Source organism: Anneissia japonica, unplaced genomic scaffold, assembly GCF_011630105.1.
Source record: "Anneissia japonica isolate Jap-2015-1 unplaced genomic scaffold, ASM1163010v1 scaffold287736_len1891122_cov214, whole genome shotgun sequence".
NCBI classification, from domain to species: domain Eukaryota; kingdom Metazoa; phylum Echinodermata; class Crinoidea; order Comatulida; family Comatulidae; genus Anneissia; species Anneissia japonica.
In genome coordinates this window covers 128,750-151,457 of record NW_022756106.1, presented here as the reverse complement: position 1 = coordinate 151,457, position 22,708 = coordinate 128,750, and the positions used below count along the sequence as shown (strand labels likewise).

The 22,708-nt window shown below is 33.5% G+C and overlaps 1 protein-coding gene across 2 annotated transcripts; it reads right to left on the bottom strand.

Annotated features, from left to right (window-relative positions):
* Nucleotides 1-506: 506 nt before the first annotated feature.
* Nucleotides 507-21,516, bottom strand: LOC117123951 (serine/threonine-protein phosphatase 4 regulatory subunit 3A-like). Of its 2 annotated transcripts, none has more exons than XM_033270050.1 (16): nt 21,240-21,516; nt 19,199-19,254; nt 15,739-15,837; nt 15,015-15,638; nt 13,193-13,336; nt 12,736-12,780; nt 12,129-12,251; nt 11,126-11,180; nt 10,157-10,233; nt 9,772-9,877; nt 9,041-9,199; nt 7,990-8,159; nt 7,248-7,393; nt 6,719-6,900; nt 6,286-6,482; nt 507-4,616 (listed from the first exon to the last, which is right to left on the bottom strand). In XM_033270050.1, the coding sequence occupies exons 1-16, from the start codon at nt 21,379-21,381 to the stop codon at nt 4,527-4,529; spliced, it is 2,415 nt and encodes an 804-aa protein (XP_033125941.1). In that variant the 5' UTR covers nt 21,382-21,516; the 3' UTR covers nt 507-4,526. The 2 variants fall into 2 exon arrangements, with proteins under 2 accessions (XP_033125941.1, XP_033125942.1); XM_033270051.1 differs by having other exon boundaries at nt 6,286-6,479; nt 21,240-21,381.
* Between the last annotated feature and the right edge of the window lie 1,192 nt (nt 21,517-22,708).

The window sequence follows — 22,708 nt, the reverse complement described above, 5'->3', positions numbered from 1 at the left end:
ACAATGGGACGCCCCCTACAGCTGGATCTAAAAAAACTTCTGCCAAACTTTCGTTACCAAGTCGTCGCGTATTTTATTGTCAATTCTCAATTAAAAAATTGTACACAATTGTGCAATTAGTACAATTGTACTCGGACAGTGACAACGGTGAATACATTATTCCTTGGCAGAAGTAGAAATTATATAAAATAAAACAATTAAGCCTATGGATCAGTATAGAAGACAACACTGTAGCGAAAATCGTATGGCCGGACGCACTCTAGTGATAAAGTTTTCCTCCATTAGTGGAAAAAGAAGGGCGCTGTGTGCGTCTGGATATACTTAGCAACAGAAGGGCGCCCTGTACGTTGGGCACGAAGTATAGAAAACTTGCACGGTTAAAAAGAAGGGCGCCGCCTACGTTGGGCACGATTTCCGCCTCATTTTTACAATGCGAGTGCCCTATCTTGTATTTCTAGTATCTTTGATTGTACCAAACATATCACATGACCAACAAACAATAAAAGTAAATTTCACGTTCAAAAATTTAATTGGTTGTTCAGATGACTGTTTGACATGGTTCGAACTGGGATTTCAAATTGCTACAAAATTATCAGATGGGGCTTTGGACCACTTTCGGCCTCTTCTTTTTCCCAGTTCATATATCAGAAAAAACACACACATATACATACAAATTCTTTTAAGAAATTACATATAAAATGAGCCAATGGAATCCTACAGTCTGAAACTGAAAATTCACTGTCTAAAACCAACCTACAGATCACTAGCATTTGTAATCAATGTGGGAGATAATCAAAAAATTGACATGTTTAACAGCTCCTAATCAGTATATTAATGTATACGTACCGACATCATTGCTATGGATTACATAATCAGCATTAAAACATTTTTTCCGCTTTTCATTGCATCTATTATTTTCAATAATGAAATAATTCAACTAAAAAAACACGCTAAATAACAATTCATACACATTATCTTTTACAACATGTTTTAAAATTAACAATACAATTCGAGAGGATCCCCACTTTATATTTCAATTTCTTCCTACTGTGCTACAATTTAAGAAGATCCCAAAGTTTATTTCAATTTTTTTTATAGTGCATACACCTGGGTTCCATTTCAAAAAGAATAAAGATACACTATTAATAAACAAAGAGTATTACATAAAAATATTTACAAACTAAAAGAGGAAAAATATTTATTTTTTAAGAAACAAAATTCACAAAATTCCTGCCCAGTAATTTCAAGCCATTTTTTCTCTTCCAAACATACATAATGAATTTGACCAGCACAATATTTGTTAGTACTAAGTGAGTATAAATTTGGCAAAGGTTGTTAAACGGTTGTTTATATTCACGTAAATGGCAAAACGGAAACGTTAACTGAAGTATGTATCTTGTTGATAAAAGTAGCAGTAAAGGTAGCAGTATAATTTGTAGCTCAATAAATAAGAGTTTTAGTGTTGGACTGGATACTACAGAATAGTGGTAGCAGAAAGTAGCAACACTTACTGTACTCTACATTATCTACTAAAAGCAGCCAGACTTTGGTCCAATAAGCATATTATCTCTTGTGGCAATGTATTCAAATTAATGCTACGAATTGTAAGATGTTTCAGAATATATGAAATAAATATTTGAACAAAATGCAACATGAAGAATGAATTACTAGAATTTTCAAATAAGTAGGCAAATGTGACATTTTCAATCTAAACAAATGTAGTCTGAAAGATTTTGATTAAAAGTAGAGAATGTAATATATTGGGTATTTCAAGTTGCTGTCATCATGTTAGGTGGTGTACACAAATGAAAATACTCTTTTTGTTGGAACATGTTCACATGTTGTTAACACATGTTTACATATGGGAGGTAGAAGACTTTAAAAGGTTCATATCTACACCTGGGTTATTTTGTACAAGCCTTTTATACAATTATTAGACCTACCTATTTTTGTTGTACATGTATGTTTGAATGTATGTATTATAGGATGTATGTATGTAAGTTATGATTGTTTAGATGATGTTGCAATGGTATATCTTTTTCAAGTCAGGCTATAAATGGTAAGAAAATGCTACACTAACTGCAATTACAATCTATACATTAATTTGACCCAATTGACTTCAACACAGAATAATTATGGCAGCATTGTGTTTGTCACAATAAAATATAATGAGAAATGATTACGTTTGCACCATTATGGGAAAACTGTGATGGACACCTACGACATAAATAATATACAAATTTCCACAGGCTTTAAATCAGACATAACAAGGTTCACGATCAACCTAAGGTCATAACCTCTGTCCGCAACAGGGCTGAAGGAGGTCAAGTCAGGTCGCAAGGTTCCCAGTAAACCTAATTAGATCATGACCCAGTTTGATGCTGGTTCAAAACAGAATTAAAAAAAATCTAAGCATTATTTCATAAACACAAAAGCCTCTAGTTCATTGGATCACAACATATACAATGTCAACAGATTACAATAAATATAATGAAAGCATACAAATAACTAGATTACTGTATTATGTTCTTCAAATGTGTAACAATTTTGACAAGTTTGATTCTCTTAAGGCTTACATAATGCTTAAAAGGTTTTCACACTTTCAGACACAAAATAAGTCAAATTTATTCCAGTACCACACTAAGTCCGAGAGAAGGAAATTATCCGTTTTTAGCAAGAATTGATCTATTAATAAATAACTGATTATTGATTAATAGCAACTGATTCACTATCATTAAGAAATACAAACTGATCAATATTATTCAATAACTGACTGATCAATAATCCCAGACCGATGAACAGAACTTAAAAATGATACTGCTTAAGAATAACTGAAATTATAATAATTGATTAACAATATCATTTAATAATAATAATTGATCAATTTCTACTGGCCGTATAACAAACTCTCACAGAAACAGCAACATATTGATAAAAAAAAAATCTTACATAACATAAACATTCACAAGAAGCATTGAAAATTTCATTATTTGCCTTCAATATACAGTACATTATATTCATCAATGATAAACCTAAACAATTATTTGGTAATACGGAACAAAAAATCAAAGCTAAGGATGTTAGCTAAAACACAGTGGCAAGCTTGTTAATGTTCTGGGCAATCATTGATGGAAATAACACCGTTTCATAAAATGGTTAGCAGCATGTATGTTCCGAGATTCAACTTAAATTTGTTATAAAAATACCAGAGTGCTAACTCTAATCTATTTAAACAATGGAATCTTTAAAATAATTCGCATCGCATACGTATACAGCCATTTAAATTTATGGCTATCATGTCCAATTGGAAAAATATAACACCCATATGAAAATGATGTGTCCAAATTCAAACTTTGGGAAGTTGTCATTTGAAAAATTGTACAGCAAAATTTGTTGTTGTGCACAACCATGCTATGACGGCTGTTCAATCTTGGTACAGTGCTAGTTTTCCACCAAGTGCGAGGTCATTTCAAAGGTGAAAATACACAATTGCTTCTATGCCGTTTCATAGCAAAACCTCTGTATTCTTATAACACTATAAATGATGTAAATAAAATTTTAAGATTAAATCAGGTCGGTATCAATTGCTATCAATCAATAGATTAAATAAAATTAAGGATGAATATATTTAATGCTCTATCAAGTCTTCTTTAATATGATTTATTCATATATGGGCATGACATCATACCATACCCATATATGGAAAACTTGATAAGCTCTGTCCATACTATCACTTTTTTGTGACAAATGTGCCAAAATATATGGGGATGATGATGCCATATTACACCCAAATATGGGCATATATCAGTTATTTTTAACATACAGTTTCATAGTGTGAACAGAGCTTTAAATTAAGGTGAATCCATTCAATTATGTTCAATGTCTATTGGCATATCAGAACTAAGTCTGTCTGAACACACCATAATTCACATAAAGTAGCATGACAAGCTACCAATGCAGTGTAGCTCCTTCAATCAAAACTACTGATTTTTTTCTACTTGTTTTTTTTCTTTCAGTCTTTAATAAAATAATGCCACCGTAAAGTCTGAACACAATCAAAGTGTATTTCTGTTTTGTTTTAATCAAATTCAGGATCTAACAGATTTATTCCTGTTGGAAATTTGGAATGGTAGCAGTATCATGCATGTCTCCAACCTCTACGTTTTTATTTCAATGGACAATAATGGCCTTGCATCCTGAATGGCAGTTGCAGGTCCTGTAGCTCCGCCTACTTCAGCTAATATTCTTCATATAGCTCTCCAGCCATTGTCGTAAGTTCAGCACACCCAATGCGCAAACTTGGGTCCATGATCAAGTGCTCATTAAACATGATAAATATTCATAAGCAAACATGATTATTCATCAACATGAAATAGATCCCAATGAGAGACAGAGAACACTCTAAATTCAAATGAGGATGACCACACTTCTTCATGTTGTTTATATGACCTCAAATGACCTCTTGTTTTAAAAGACTATGGTGATGTCTGCCTGTACTATACACATGCCAAAACTTAACAGAAATTTTAAGTTGCTAGGCGTGGTCGCTTGGAAACAGGAAGGTCTTCGTCGGAATCTTCGTCTGAGTCTTCATCTGGATAATCAACTAGCCCACCCTACAAAAGACAAAATTTAAAAAATTATTAATAAATGCATATTTCAAATAATCAATTATTGAGTTCAAAAAACTACACTACCACAAAACTGCTAATAGTAACTAAAACTAAACTAGAAATTGCAAATTGCAAGTGAAGTGCTACGAAGTACAACTGCATATAATTGTTCTTCGAACAAAATTATTTATGCGAGTCAAGTGAAAATAATGAATAATAAAAATATAACAAATAATATGAGACACGACCCATTGTCTATATTAGAACACTTCTCATTGGGTAACAAAGTCGTAATTTTTCATTTTTGTCATAAAGTGTCTATAGTGGTGAATTATGGTTTAGGTTTTTTTTAATGAAGTTTCAAAAATTTCTATGTATGTGGAAAATGTAGTTGATTACCAAAGGTTACAATTTTTATTGTGAAGACTACATGGTCTAGGAAGTGTACATTTTTTTATGGGGCAAGTTTCCAAGGGCGGGTTTTCTAGGGGCGAGTTGACTGCCAAAGAGTGTTGCCAAAGTGCGAGCCAGCGTGTTATTTGATCACAAGTGCGAGACATCGCAAGTGTGAGCCAGCGAGCCATGATGTCACGACAATAGATACAAGATGTTACTCGAGTTGTGCGAGGTATCGGCTGAGATTTGTGGAGTACAAAAAACAACTATAGGTCTAATAATGAATTATTGTGATGTTAAATAGACAATGTTAGCTATCAAGGAGCAACGTTGTTTTTCATTGGGACCTTCGTCCCTTGAAGGCTAGGACTATACCATCCTAGCTAGTCTAGGCCTAGAGTAGGATAAGGATAATGCGACATGCGGATGTTGGTACGTGTTGGTTAGTCTACAAACGTCACCAAAAGTAATTGATTTTACCTGGCAGAACAAAAGAAGGCAACTCCGCTTTTCAGTCATCTTAGGCCCTTGTTTTTTGACAATGACCTTTCAGAGGTCAAATTGCTGTCAAGAATATGAATTGGCTGCTTCGCAGCAATTAATACTTTTATGTTTCACGGTAATAGCCTCCCGACCATGACTTAAAACTTCCTTGCAAATACATGTTCCCCTATAAAAACTCCAATTCATTATAACTACTACCACAAATTACCTCAGCCGTCACACCACCACCACCAACAAGCTGAACACTGCTATTGCCAACAACAAAAAGACCAAAGGCTCCTACAAGCTTTGATCGTTTGGATAGGCTAATAGAACCTGTTTAATAAGATTACCTTTTATCCTTGCTGCTACTAATAGCACTATCATATCAATATATTTATAATTATCTCAAAATAAAATTTATTTCACTAGCCATGTTTCAAAATTTCCTTAGTAAATGGAAATTTATAAAAACTGAACAAGGAATGACTGCCATTTTCTACTATTAACTGAATCTGTACATTTTCAATATTTCTTCGCTTTCGTAGGTCCGTGATTTGGCTTGAAAAAAATTGTGCATTTGACCATGAAATGTGTGTTTATAAAATGCTTCCATCACCATCATTTTTGTCTTACAATGTCTGAAGAAATGTGCGGTACCTCCAATAGCAAGTCACAGAACTTTTCCCGACCTGCCCATAATTGGGACAAACTTCCAACTACGGAAGTTCTTTAGGACTAGTTAACCCTGAATATTCCACCAAGGACCATATCGTGTATGGTAAGAACATACCTTTCTTGTTAAGCTACTTGACTTGACTTCCGCAGACGTTGAGGTGGGAACTGTTTTATTTGTAAGAACTGGTGTAGGTGTAATCGTCGTCTCCGCTTCTATCGGGATACATTTAACAGGACTGTTAGGTCGGCCATTTGTGTTGCTGTTGTCAAAGTTCTCTTTGTCCATTTCCTTTGGCTCTGCTATTGTTTCTTCTTTTGCAAAAAAAAAAAAAAAATCAACATGAATTCTTTTTAATACTGTATATCATATTGACATGGCCTACAACACCTCACATATTGAACTGTATTTTAAAGGTTTAATAGTTTCAATAGAGAATAGAATTTCAATGTTGGCGATAACAGCCTCTATTGTTTATGCATTTACATGTTTTACTCGCTCTAAATAAAAATTCATTTTCAATAGGCAGAAACAAGCTGTATAAAAATACCTTTTTCTTCTGGTGCAATACTATCAATGATCACTGACATCTCCGGTAAAGATGCAACTGCCTCAGGAATCACAGCAGGATCTTGCTCATCGTCTTGATCAAACCACATCTCCTCTTCTTCATCTAATGCCCTTGCGTCTCGACGATACCGGCTGTTTTGAAATGAGCTTGGTTGTCGAAGACTACAATAAAATAAAATGCATAGGACAAATACATTTATGTTACATTTTTACAGACATGTTAATATATTTAATCAAATTTGAACGTAATTTCAAGTTGAAATTTAGACAGACTTAGGTATAGGTGGACTGTGGAGGAAGCAGAGGTTTCAGCCAGGTCTGAACGATCTGGAAAGTTCTCAGAAGTCAGGCAGTATGTGCAGGAATGTATAAAGCTGTCCAGTAAACAATTTTGAAAAGTGACAGAGTTTATATTGCACTATAATAGCACATACTACTTTCACTAATGATTCACTTGCAAAAACAAAGCAATTCATAGATTGAAATCTCTCTACCAGGTAATAACTCACCCATCGAAATCTGGTTTGTTTGTTTCCCTATCTTTTAACTGTTCATATTTTTTATGAAGTCCCTGAAATGTTTTCACATAGTCTATGTTTTTAAAGGCACTGCCATGCTCCTCCATCATATGAACAATTAATAACTTTATGTCCTCCTACAAAAAGGAAATAATAGACAGAAAAATTTAATCATACCGAAAATAATGGACAAATCAATACCCCCCAATAGAAGTTAAAAACCTTGTATTGCAGTTTTCTATTTTTTTTTGTGAAGGATATTAGATGAATCAATAAATGATTAGATAAATAATAATAATAATAATAATAATAATAACAGTAATAATAATAATAATAATGGTCGACTTATAAAGTAAATATTATGGCGACCTCTATGCTCTATCATAAACATAAAAAATGAATGAAATCAATGTATAAATATAAAAATAATAAACAAAACCAACACATTAATAAAGTTCTCCACCCCTACTACATAGCTCTACTACTTCTACCTATAATCACTAGAAGGCTCTATTCTACGAACTAAAAGTGTGATGTATTTATTACTTTTATTATTATTACTTAACTACTACAAGTGATGTGACCATATAAATTTGACCTCAAGTACAAAATGGTACACTGTAAATTACTGTAATAGACTTACACTAAACTTCCAATAAATAAATAAGAACAATCTGTAGTAGAAAGTAAGTGGTTTTTTTTTATCTTTTCTTTATATATCTTCAGTACTCACAATTCTGACGAACTCAAACAAATCAAGGATTGCGGAGTTCAAAAGGTTATACTTGTTGCCATTGGACAGGAATGCATTAACAAGAGGCTCAAAAAGCTTCCCTTTAATGATGTAACGGTTATAAAAGTCATCTTTAAGGCTGATGATACGCCGCATGCAACGAACAGCACCTACAAGAGTCAGGGTCAAAGAAAGACAAATTTTACTAGCGACAGCTATGTTGAGTATGTATAATGCATGGTTCGCTGCATGTGTTATGTGGATGTGATGTCCTGAGTGTTCTAATATTATGCAGTTGTGTAGACTTTCAGGCCTCGAATTTGGGGATTTTATGGGCAAGGCCAAATGGCCTCCGGTATGACATGATTTTGAAAGGCACCAAGGCCAAATGGAAAGGCACCAAGGCCAGAATTTTCAAACATAAAAGGGCACCAAGACAAAATTTGATTTAGCCTCAGTACTAATCTCTTGCGAGTGCCTTGATTCGTAGCCAGGCTAGGCATAAGGCTAGGCGTAAGGCTAGGCAAGCTGGGCCAAGCCAAGCTGGGCCAAGCCAAGCTGGGCCAAGCCAAGCTGGGCCAAGCCAAGCTAGGCCTGGTGATGTGCTACGTGTGCATGTGTTTTATAGGGTATGTGCAAGTTGTGTGTAGCACATTGTGTATGGATGCATTGCTTGCAAAGTATTATGCAATGTACATAGGAATGTTGTGTGGTATGCTTCACTATGTATAAACATGCATGTTATGCAATGTAAAGCGTTTTGTAACCCAAAAGGAAGATGCTATATTAACATAAAATAACATAACAATGTACCATGTACATGCAAGTACACACTGGTCTGTGGTTAAGCTCAATTCTCCTACATTATTAAAAACCACTTTTATTCAAAAAACATATAAAACACATTAAAACAAGTGATATAAAGGAAAACATTTTAAAAAATTCCCTAGATGATATTCTTATAGTAAATGACAAGGGAGGGGACAGAGCCCAAACAGATTGCAAAGGAAAGAATAGTATTATGAAATCAAAAACAGGAGAATCAACTTACATAGGTTAAGGAATGCATGTTGAGATTTAAGAAGAGCGAGTATCCTACGCAGGAGGTCTTTACTAATAATGTGGTTCTTAGCATGATATGTGTGGTGTTCTACACAAAACGTCAGCAAGTCCATAATAATACTAAGGAGATGTGCAGTTTGATAGTCATCTGTTGAAACAAAATGATCCCCAAAATAAGTAATAGATTTACAACAAATATATACATAAGTAGGAGCAATCAATCATTATTATTATATTTATATAGCGCACATATTCTCATACTGTGTATGCTCAAGGCGCTTTTCCTCCTGGTCATTGGATACAGAATCAATCATACACAACGTGCAACCTCCTCCACTCCCTGGGGAGTATTCCTAGTTATGTGTGTAATGAGCACTACTAATTTCATTCCAAATCATTCACCTCCTACCCATTTATAGTCCTGGGTTGAGAGGACAAATGTAGATAAAGTGGCTTGCCCAAGAAGACAAGCAGTGTGTGGCTAGCATCGGTCTCCAACCCCCAACCTTCAGAATAAAAGTGCTAACCCGCTGTGCTACACGCATCACATTATTGTCATAAATGAAAAAGAAAACATGGCTTTAGTAGTCAAAAACTTATTTACAAGCATCAAAGTCTTTCATACTTTTAAATAGAATGACATAATTATCATTATTAGTATTTTTAATATTGTTTCTTCCTTATTGTTTGGGTATTTTATGATTTGATCATGGTTTTTACCTTTGCTAGGCTTCAGAGTTGCTGTGTTGGCCATTAAAGGAGCTGTCAAAACGTGAATACAGTGCTTATAAAAGAAACTCAAAAACTCTGTCTTTTCTGTCTTTAACTGTAAAACATAATGTTGAAAGGAAATTATAAATAGGCACTCTATTTTCTAATCACATGGTACTGTAATTTCAAATTTGATGTTTTTATAATTCAATATTTTTATGTAACTATTATTAAACAACTTATTATTGGTCATAACAAAAAGCAGTCTTGCACTACTCTAATTTGACAATAGAGTATGTCTATTTCTATTCATTAACAATTTCACATACTGTATCACCAACACTGGCATGAACATTTCAATTAACGGGGCTAAATTGTAAAGTAAAGCACTTACTGTTATTGATCCCATCATGTTTTCTGGGTCTAACAAGATTCTAATTAAGTTCATAAGTTGAATAGCACCACCCAAATCTGGAAAAAATAATAAGAAAAAAGATTTATTTTAAGATATAAGATGTGAGGTTATTATGTAACCTTTCACATAATTTCCTATCGCCAAACGTCACTAATTTCTTATAGCAACTGGTCCTTCTTTAGTAGCTTGTTTGCAAAAAAATTAAACTGACCTGTTTAGTGTATGTACTCTAATAACTAATAATGCTACAGTAGAACCTCGTTTTTACATAAACCAGTTATACGAAGCCTCGGTTTTACGTACGTCTCATATCGACGATGACGTCATTAAAAATCCCGAAAATATTCAAAACAAACAGCCTTTTTAGAGCAACCATAAGTAAAAAGAGATCAGTTACTTTCGGTCTGCTTATTATTTCAATACTATAACAATAAACAGACCATATGCTACGCATTATCATTAAACAGCAACGTTGATTGAGTTTAACACTGGGTTGTTATAATCTAAAGCCATGTGAACTGAGCGAGATGAACAACTACCGATGGTGCTCAAAATAATTGCTTTCCTCCATAGCTTCGTGTGGAAAACTCGTCTGGTCAAATTTTCTACACAATGCTGAGTAGGCATAATTTTGTACACTAACACTAATTGGTTGTGCACGTAGTTGCTGTTTCACGTACACGAACGTTCGTTCGGTCATAACATACGGTACGTGTATTGAGTGTTACGTATGTATTAGGTCAAAATTCACCACAAATTTAACCCAACATAAATTTTATGAATCCCCCGATTTACATACGCCCTCGGGTCCCGTACCATACGTAAAACCAAGGTTCTACTGTATAAGGATAAGGTTAGGCAATCCCCTACTCTTTTCAGAAGTGCCGGGGACAAAGAGATATTATTGATTAAACCGTTCTACAATTTAAAAATATTTGTTAAATTTACCTTCATCAGTGTCGCAGATCATTTGTTCAATTATGACATTCATCAGTAGTATGTCCTACAAAACAAAAACAAAAATAGTAAATAGTACATATGGGGCTTGCTATGCCAAAACAAGCATAAGCGACCAAAACAAACAAATTTTCTTTTTGATATATTCACATTGTCCACATTATAAGCTTTAAAATGATAGGGTGTTTAGTGAAATGAAGTTACTACTGCTAAAATTAAGAGTAAAAGTATTACAGCTTCTCTGTACTAAAGTATACAATAATGCCACAGGCTATTTATTTGGTTTAACATTTATCAACAGTACACTGATTTTCGGATGGCAAGCCTCCTATATTATATTACAATTTCAATTCCCACTTTAAATACTTAGCGAAACAACAGATAGTAGGATTTTGCGCATGCATGGTCTATTCATGAATACATTTTGTGAAATGTTCCGCAGCAGGCATATTTAGGTTGGATGAGTTCAGGAAGATTAATTGCATTACAATGTTCACACTGGACTTTCCTGCTCCAGATAAACCACCAGGTTATTCTTTCTGGACACCTTTACTTCCCGGGTAATTTGACCAAGGAGAATAAAACACAGGTTGTTCACACTGAATTTAAAAAAAGATGAATTGACCGGTACATACGTAATTTTGACCAAAATTAATCTGATGAGAACACTTTTTAGCCTGGTTCTCACGAGAGCCCTAGTATCCGGATCGGGAGCTAACCGTTAGCACTAACCGATAGCACCTGCGTGAGAACGCCCAATTGGTTAGCGCTAACCGTTAGCAGTATCCGGATACCACTATCGGTTAGCAAGTTCAGCGTGTTTATATCATCAACCAATCACAAGTACGCATTTACTATTTCCAGTTTCTTATTGGCCAGTGATTCGATCATCATATTTTTGGTATCCGGATCAAGAATTTCTCGTATGGACGCACGAATCCTGCTAACCGTTAGCAGCCGTGTGAGAACATAACCCTTCAGCTTGAATACTCACATCATCTGTCTGCTGTTTTCGTTGGTCCAGTATAAATTCTCGCACCAGGGTCGGACTAAATTCTACAATATACGCTAGGATGTCTGTAGCTGCTTGCCGCACAACTGGCTCTTCCATATTTTGCTGTAATAGGAAGTAGGTTAATATCTTATCACAATATTATTTTAAAAGAATGTCCTGATTAAAATGAATAATTATTTCTAGTAATTAAGTTCAATAACACATGGAAAATGTTATATTGAGTTTTCAAACTATCAGGAATGTCTTAGACTTGAATCAGACAACATGGGGATTCAAAATACTATACATCTCATAATACCAAGAATTCTTCCATATTTTAGACTTGTCTCAACAGAAGAGAATGGCTTTCTGCTATGGCAAACCAAGTTGTTATGCTGGTAACTTCATTTGTAATGGAATCTGATACCACAGTATTTAAAGTATATGCTGTTTCAGTGAAATTCACCATTCAGTAAAATATATGTTACAAAAAATAGTGCCAGTAAAATAATCTGCATGTTATTTTGTTATATAATAAAAATATTGAGGAGGCAACAAAACAAGAACAAAGAATAAAGGGCAAAACTACATTTCAAAGCTTTCTTACCAAAATATATCCCAGTGCCGGCAACAGACCAAGAGCCGATAACATCTAGAAAAAAAAAAATATATATATTAATAGCAACCTAACATTTCTGTGGAGAGTAGTGTGCAGATTGAACCAAGATCTTTGTCTTCCTCGTTGAAGGCTATTTTTCACTAGACAAATTTATTTGCGCGAATTAAAAGCGTCTGTTTGCTTCCCGAGTTCTGATTGGTTGCACATTTTTTTGCTTCGCAAAAAGTAGAAACAGTTCAAACTACTGATTTCGCTGAAGCGAAAAACACTGATAGAAATGTAAATGCGCATCATGCAAATTAATTCGCCTAGTGGAAAATAGCCTTAAAGCTTATCCATTGCTTCAGAGGCATAATGCCTTAATTTAATGTATTTTGACAAGCAATGAATCTATACTTGGGATCCCATGCACATTTAAAGGCCCTACCATGCACATTTTTCTTACCTTAAAAAAAGCGTCTCTGTTCTGACAAGTCTGAGCAAACATACAGAATTCCTTGAGGAAGAGTACAAGGTCTTGGCGTTTCTCATCATCCGTATTTTCATCCATCAATTGTGAAAACAACTCTGGTAGGAACTTTTCATCATCCTAAAATCATTTAGAAGTCACATAAAGCAAATATTTGAAAAAGAATTATTAATATAATTCTCTACCTGATAATAATAGATCTACTTCATTAATTTCTCCAGATTTTAGTTTGTCAATAAACTGCATTACTGAATAACTTTAATATAAATATAAATGAATTATAATTTATGAATATTTCTACAAATACAACTGGGTTGTGTTGAGTTGATTAGTTGAGGTACTGGCTGGGACAGTACTACTATTTTTATGAAAGCTTTTTACTATTATTTTTATTATTTTACTATTAGTCTTATAACAGCTTTTTACTAATATATTTATGAAAGCCATTAAATGTATAGCCTTAGAGCATTTTTTCATGCACTAATGGCTAATTTGTGTACTCATTTTCAAACAGTACACAAGCTGCCACAAACGCATAAAAAACATTTAATATTGTATGTATGATTCTGTGTTCTACCAAAGCCAGATTTTGTAGGACTCTTTCATCAGTGACCACTTGGAGATTCAAGCCAAGCATATTCTGTACAATTTATAATCTGTTTGGGCCAGTAACGAATAGTTCTAGTTCTGTGCTGTCAAAATAGGATATAAACTTTGAATCAATCCATTTTACAGGCCTGGAAAAAAATGTTTGTGCCTCCAACCATGAAAATTGTCTCGATAAAATGCTTCCAGCACAAAATGTTATCTGTACACTATAATTTAGCCCAACAGACTATTTTTTGAATTTTCCCCCCCAAAAAAGCCCCTGAGACGTTCATGATGCCTCTGACCGCACAATCGCAAATTTTTGCAAGCCCAACATTTTGTATCTTGTTTAGTTGTAACCCGTAAATTACTATAAATTCTGAAAGAATTTTCAGTAATAGAAAAAAAATAGGAAGTAGCAACAACCAAGCCACAATTGTACTGACAATGCTAACTGGTAATTAGCAAAACTGTTTACACCAAAAAATGTACAGTTAAAGAAAATTCTTCTATAATAAAATAGGCTTCAAATGTAGCTAATGCTTTGTTACATATTGTACTGAAAATTATTATGCAAATTAATGTGCACATTTCCTGTAATACTTGGATATAAACTTGTGAAGAACACTCATTACCAAATAGAGTGTGGCACACTCTCACCAGTATCACAGAATAGATTTCATACATAGAAAGGGACTCCATTGGGAATTACTGTATTGGCAAAAGACATAAAATTTAATTAAATGTGACATAAAATTTAATTAAATGTGACCGGCTCTGACAAAAACCTTCTGTTTGTCACAATTTAAAATTTTCCACAAGTGCCCAAACGTTTAAGGATCTGAATTTTGGACATTGTCAGGTTTTTGCATTTTATAAAAGAAGTTATATTGAAGAACATTTGCAAAGTATCAACAACATAATCTAAGTAAGTATATTGAAATTATTTTTAAAATACAAATCTTACAAACTTTTGATTTTGGAATCTTGGAAGCTGTTTTCTCAAAACCTACATGGCTGATATCCAATGAATTAAATATTCATAACTTCGCTAATAGAATACTCAACCAATTTCCATCAAATAAACACTGTATTAAAGAATTCATGCAGAATCTAAAAAAGTGCTACAAACTCCATTTTGAATTTTTCCTACAAACAGCTGGTTTTGCCAGAGCCGGTCACAATTACTAAGAAGTAAACCAATATTTACCTGTATCATTGTCACTATTTCTATCTTGTTAAAAAATATAAATGAATTGAGAGCAGATAACATGTTCTCCTCAAATACGGATGGAGTTGGCAGAATCGTATCCTGTATGTATTGAACACGGTACGTCTGGTGGATTTTGTTCAAAAGTTCTCGGTTCGTGATTGGAATCACTTCCTTAAAACGAGACTTGGAGCTCAAGTATTCACGGTGTCTGTAAGGTGTAGACAGCGAGGGGTCATATTCCAACACCCCAAGCATTGCGTTAATGGAATCTTCTGAGAACATCATCTCAAGCAGCGAGTTCTTGTTCAATAAAAATATGTCTTTGAAGATCTCGTACAAATGATGCAAACCTTCCATGTTCTCCAAATCCTCACAGACATGAAAGAGCTCCAGAAGTCTTTTCACATAGTTGTCATTCTCGATGGCTAATGCTAGCTTCTCACGTTTTATTGGTGACGGAAGCACACTCGAAAAGAGCTCCGAGATCTCCTCCAGTCTACTGAGCTCGCACAATGGTAGTTCAATAGGAGGTGCCGCATCGGGCATCTCATCAAATCTCTCATCTTCCGACTCTTCCACTATGTCTTGGGTGATGTCCACTGATGGATCCTTACCTTGCACCTTAATAAAAATATAAATATAATGTTATAAATATCATAGTAGTTTCATTTAAAAACCACTAAGCCACGATTGCCACATCAAAACATCAATATTTTCCTACCTCACATATTTTCTGCCAAATTTCATCACAACCAGCCTTTTCTTGAAAACTAAGAGCTAGATCACAATTTTCATTTTCGGACCACACAATAAGAGTTTCCTGAAATTAGAAATTGCATCATTATGTAACAAACACATATTTCAGCTAATTACAAAATACTGTAATGCAAAATGGTAGCATGATAACATCAAACCATGATAGGAATTATACTGTATTATCAAAAATAAGTTTTAGCTTGAAGCACAAATATTCCAAGAACATTTCATTATAATTTAGTTTAATTAATTACTGTAGAGTATAATTTAAGTATAATTTTACTAATTATTTATATAAATGAGAAATAGGCAAATTAATTACGGTAATTAAAGTTTGTTCTATGTTACTTAAACATAATCAGGGCATCTGTTGGTTAATTAATCACCAAGGCATATATTGGTAGGCTCTCTTCTTATTATCACTTGCAATTTTTCAAGATTGAAACTAATCACACTGGGTATAGAGTACTAGAGTGTTAATACGTCACGATACCATGTGATACTACTCCAATGCTAGCGTTGCAAAAGCGTTCAACCGGACGCTACTTTCTTCACTGACAAACCATTGATCCCAATTTCTAACGTAATTATTAAGATGTTGCATCTTACTTTTTCTTTGTAATTTTTACAGTAACTGATGATTAAATGTGTGTTCAATAACTAACATAATGCGAGCTTTTTGTGTTTTTAGTACATTTTGATGGTAAAATATTAGATTTTAAAATGCCTATTCCAAAAAGCCTATGAAGTCAATCAGGCGTAATGAACGGTAACCAACATCTGTTGACAACAGAGAGCGCCCCCTGGCGTCATGATGACACGAATGTGGTACTCTATAAAAGAATTCCACGACAAAACTATAACATGAATATATGCAATTATGAAATCCTCCCTGGAGCTACAGTACACTTCATTGGGGAGGCCACACATTAAAATCCTTACTAATGTAAACAGTAAATCAAGCGTCCTGGCAATGAGCCAGGTAAATTTACCTGATTAGATTTGACATTTGACCTTTTAAGTTACAAAGGTTACTTAGTGGGAGTCTATGGATGTTGATGGCAGATCGTGCCAATGTATTTACTTTTTTATATCGGTGACAATTAAACTTTATTTAAAATTGTAATAAATGCTCTCTCATTACCGTACCATATGTATTACCACCGTAATACTTTCAGTACTGTATTCAGATACTGAATACTGGAAGTCTTCATCTACAGTATCTATTTTTTAATTATTTATTTTTTAAATCATATATATAGAGGATGACCCTTGTCTCCAGTGTAAAGTATCATTGAAGGTCAGCTGATATTCAGGAGCCCCCTTAATAAATGAAACTACAATTATTCTTTTTACACTCCGCAGTAAAAGCATAGCCTCCCCACGGTGCAATTTTACCCCAGTATAAAATTTTTTAATCTTTGAATTATGAAAATACATACACCCAGTAAGCATTTTGAATGTGTTTAGGATCAATATTATGGCTGGAGGGGAGAGGATATTCAGGGCCCCTTATTAAATGAAACAACGTGATGCTTTTATCAGCGAAGTTTCATTACAAGACTTAGGGAGTGGAGATGTTTTTTTTTTTAGTCATGAGAAAAAAATCCTGCGCTGTCACAGGTTTAAACCTATGATCTTGGTATTGGAAAAGCAAGCATCTATTTGTCTTTATTTGTTGATTGTAAACAAACGTTTTCAGTGTTCGGCTGTTGTTTTGTTTTGTGTGTTATACCTTAATAAATAAATTTAAAAAAAAAAAAAAAGTATTGATTAATTTATTACAAAATTCATGTGTTATATAATAATTTACTTGTCTGATCTCTTTCTGTACAACCTAAACCTAGGATCTTGGTACTGGAAAAGCAAGCATCTATTTAAAAGTAATGAATTATTCATTATGAAATTCATGTGTTATATAGTAATTTACTTGTTTCATTTTTTTCTGTACAACATACAATTATTAGAATACTTTAATCCTCATTAAAAATTCTTCTGAATCATCGTACATATTGTCAAGGACAAGAATCATGAACATTACTTTTGTTTCCTTCTGGATTTCCCCAGATATATGTTTTTATGATGGCTATTTCATCAAGGAAATAGTAATAAACACACATTGAGGTTCATGGACGCATGAATTAATCGTGCTGTTCTATGTTTATTTGATTGAAAATTCAATTTATCCACCATACATGTATCTCATGAAAGTGTAAATATCCAATAATTCCCACTCTGTGATTGTATAGGATTAAGATTGACGTAGGAATACCAATGAACATGCAAGAGAGACGCTGAAAGGCAAAACTTTTTTTATACCTTGTTTCGCAAACTTATTTTTTTAAAGATTGTCAGAGGGAGATAGAAAAATAAAAATAAAATATTGTTTTTTTATTTAGGAGAGACTTTTTTTATAACTTGTTTAGCAAACCCGCTGCATGTAAATATTGATGATTTTTAATAAAACAATAAAATTTGGCCAATTAGTGCTCCCTGCCCACCGCCATGAAAAACTGGAAATTTTTAGGTAAAAATAAAAGTTTTTCTTTCTTTTTATTACGCCCTCCGCTGCCTTGAAATCTTCAAAGATAAGATAATGTACACTTCTTCCTAATTATATAAATTTGAAGCATTTGACCATCCCATTACTACACTGTTTAAATTCACCAATTAAAAGTTATTTCTATTTTCTCCTCCGTCTGGATATTTTTGGCAAAACTATTTGCTAAATAAAAAAAACAAAGACTCGATTTAACAAATAGTTTTGCCAAAAAAAAGCTAGATGGACAAGAAAATAAAAAATAAACAAAAGGTGTTTTTTTTCTGAAATTTTCATTTTTCCGTGGCGGCAGGTGCCTTACAGCAATTGGCAAAAAATATAATTTTATTCAAAATCATCATTTTTGGCAGGCAGCGGGTTCACTATACAAGATATTTAAAAAGTCATCTAATTTGTAAAAATTTAAGTGACGAGCCTGGTTTCCAAAGAATCGTTACACGCCTAGCTACAGCGTTTTCACTGCAATCCTTGCACTGTGTACTGTAGCTGTCCCCGATGCAATCAAGAACCATCCCTGATTCAACTGACCAATCAGCATCGTCAAAGGAGTCGGCGATAGCATGTAGCGATTTATATGAAAACCAGGCTTACAAGATAGTGCCAATATGTATGACAATTGAGCTTTCAGAGTGGAATTGTAACGACAGACCAATTCAGAACAGGGCCCAGATTACAAGCTTGTTGTACAAACACACGCTGGCCCACAAATACATGTTGTCATATATGCAAGTGTTTACGTATATTCAGTTTACCCTATGATTTTGTGGGGCCTGGCTAAGACTGAGGTACGGTATGTTCCTGCTTCTTGCACTGAAGACCATGGCTCAATAAAGTTTAAAATTAAACTGTGTGTATCAATTCTTACCTGTTGTTTTTGATATGCGGTGTCAGGTTCTATCTTTGATTCCAACAAAATTGAACCTAGTTTAAAAAACATAAAACACCTATTTTGAATAATAATAATAATAATTATGATTGATAATAAATAATAACAACTAATAATACCAAGCACATTCACTGAGTGTCAGATGCTGCCTTGTTTTTAGTTTCCCGGCCTACTCTATAGGTAAACATGGCACATGCCTTTTTTTTATTCCCCCAGTAGGCATCCGCTTCCTCTTAAGCTAGATTTACACTAGACACGATAACGACACGACGACATATATTCGCGTAGGTTGTATTCTTCAACACTGCGCGCATCTGTATTGTGCCGTTGTTGTGTTGTAATCGTGCCAAGTGTAAATGTGGCTTCAATCAGCACTCAGGATGAAATAAGTGTAGTACTGTGAAAATATTAGTTTGTCATACGTTTGTTTTCTTCTGTTACCTTTCGTTTCCCTTCACTCTAAATGCTCTAATGACCAGTTTAAAATGATACATATAAATTGAAATAGACTGAATGGTATAATGACAGATGAAAACAAAGGAAATATATAGTATTTTCATATATATTTTCCATATCAAATTATTAATATGTTTATAATTACATACTGTAAATTTTAATGGGCACTCGAGGCTTCTTTTATGGAAATATACCTTCCCACGAATATAGATTCCCACGGTACTCTTGACATTGTTTTTCAATATTGAGCACTACATAACTGTACTAAAAAACACGCTAAAATTATATTCAAATTTATTGTAATTATAATTTCTCTGAAACAATAGCAATTATAAAAAAACTATAATAATAATCATACTGAAAAATAAAAAATATTATGTATAGTCAAGCATCGTAAAAAAACCCAAATAAATAAAATCAATTACTAAGTCTAAAACATGCACAAAAACAAAAAAACTTAAAAATACAAAACCGTTTAGGAATTACAGTACTTTCCGAACAATTAAAATAAACCACTAATGTGTACATTGACGTTCCATATGCTGTTAATCGTGACCAACGGGTCTAGGCCTAGGCGATCATGAATTTCTTGATTTAATGCATGCTTGTTAAAGGTGATTATGTATTCTAACCCGTAAGTTTGGAGTTCATAATATAGTTTAATATGATTACTATCTAAATATACAATACAGTTTGCAAAATTTATTATAGTAAAAATATCATTCATCAAACTTGGGTACGGGTTAGTGTACACTGTGTACGGGACCAAAGATGTGTACGGGTACGCCAAAATTCTGTGTACGGGTCGTCCAAAATTTGGGTACGGTTTGTGGGTACAGGTTGGCAAGGGTACGGGTTGACTAGTATTCCATTTAGTAGTACACTTCAAATCTGTCTTGATTTACCTCAATCAATAACTTGTTTTCTATTACATTATAACAACCTCATCTATTCTGGTCATGAAACAATAACACAAGCTGCAATTAATGTATGTTGTTGGATTCATGTGCAAGAAGTTCATTATTTCCTGTCAGTTGAGAAATGTTTTTTAAAACTTAAATCACATTTCAATATCAATTGGCATTGGCAAACCAATGCTGATGTATGCATTGGGCTGAAGTTCGAGCAAGGGAAACGAATCACAACAAATACAGGGGAATATTTTATTATTTAATATTCAATTTCAAATTGTTTCATAGGTCATATATGACATACACGTAACTCTAAAACATGGCTTCTAGCTAGCTGTGTTCACAGGGTGTATAGATAGTCTACGCCAGGCCTAACCTCCTACCCTCTGGATGGAGTGACCTACTAGGCTAAACCAACCCACTCTTGAGTTTAGGCCTAGCCTACACAAACGAAGTTTGTACTTTATTTGTGGTGGCCCTAGGCCTGATTAATGTTCTGAATAAATAACAATAAACACAAGTTTTCTATAACGTATACGACGTTTACATATAGTAATATCTACTTTCATAAAAACAATTTCAGTCGAAACTTGTGCCCTGCCTACGCTAGGCTAACTAAGATACTGATGAATGCAAGTAAGAAATGGTCTCACCATCAGATTCTGCCCGTACAAGCAGGGACATTCCATTCAGCCTCTCCACGTAAGAAGAAGATACATGACCTGTTCCACGATCATCCCACTGCCTTTCATCGTTTAAAACATACAATTTAACCCTCCGCCTAGTATCCGCCATAACTGCTGCGTCTAATGCGCAGGTTTTGATGTTAATCACAACAACGTAAGTTTATACTTCACTAAAACATTTCTTTCTAATTATCTCTACACCACTACACCGGCGGCCATTTTGGTTCAAAGCAGATTACAGACGGGTTTCACGATCTACAATGCTGGACTTAACTTCCGCCAACCTTATGATAATACTAGTTCAGAAGCATGTAATAATAAATATTGATTAAGAAGTTCATCAGTATAATTCACCTTAATTAATGAACGTAAGTAGACCTACTTCACCATATCGTCTCTCACAATTTATTAATACTGAATAGTTTGGCTAAATAAATTGTGTAGTACTATGCTGAGTAGCCTGATAATAACATTTTGATTTTTTTTAATGGCCGAAGATTTAAGATTCAACAAGTAAGTAAACTCAGTATTTGAATCTTGTAATTTATATCTAAGTATTATTTATTGAAAAGTTAATTAATCTAGAAAATATTTTCTTTGTAAACAATCTTATTTACCCATCGAAAACCGAATTGTTCGTTATAAAGTTCAAAACTGCAATTGATCCACTTGCTAGATAGCATTCTATTTTTCAATCTCTGCTCCTTTGTGGTAATTTTACTTCGCTGATTCTGTAAACTTTTTGTACTGTTGTATGTTATAGAAGAAAAAAACGTAATTGATCCTTAAAATTTATCATAGAAGTTATTATTGAATTGTTTGTTTTTAATTTAATAAGGGGACGCGAAACGAAGCGAAATGTATATTTTAATACCACAACCAACTCTGAGACTATTAAGAGGAGGGGACACCTTTTAGTGTACAAAATGGTTAGTCAAACTGTTAAGTCAATGTTTACGATACGATACGATAGAACTTTATTGTCACAACGGTATAAATACAGCTATGAAATATGGATCCTTAAATACACTCATATTAGTTAATATAGAAAAATAATTAAAATACATAGAAGTTGCACAACAGAAATTGCTTAGAATTAAAATGCATTGCAAGAATTACTGAGTTTAGGTTAAGAATGAAAATATCTCCTGCATATTTTATTGAAATATCTTTTTAGAATTATTTTTTTTACGTATGTGGTCGATAGTTTTATTGTGAACGCACCGCATGACGTATGCCACTGATTCAAAAGTGTATTTTTGAAATTATTATTATTATTATTATTATTATTATTATTATTATTATTATTATTATTATTATTATTATTATTATTATTATTATTATTATTATTAATATTATTATTATTATTATTATTATTATTATTATTATTATTATTATTATTCTTATTATTATTATTATTATTATTATTATTATTA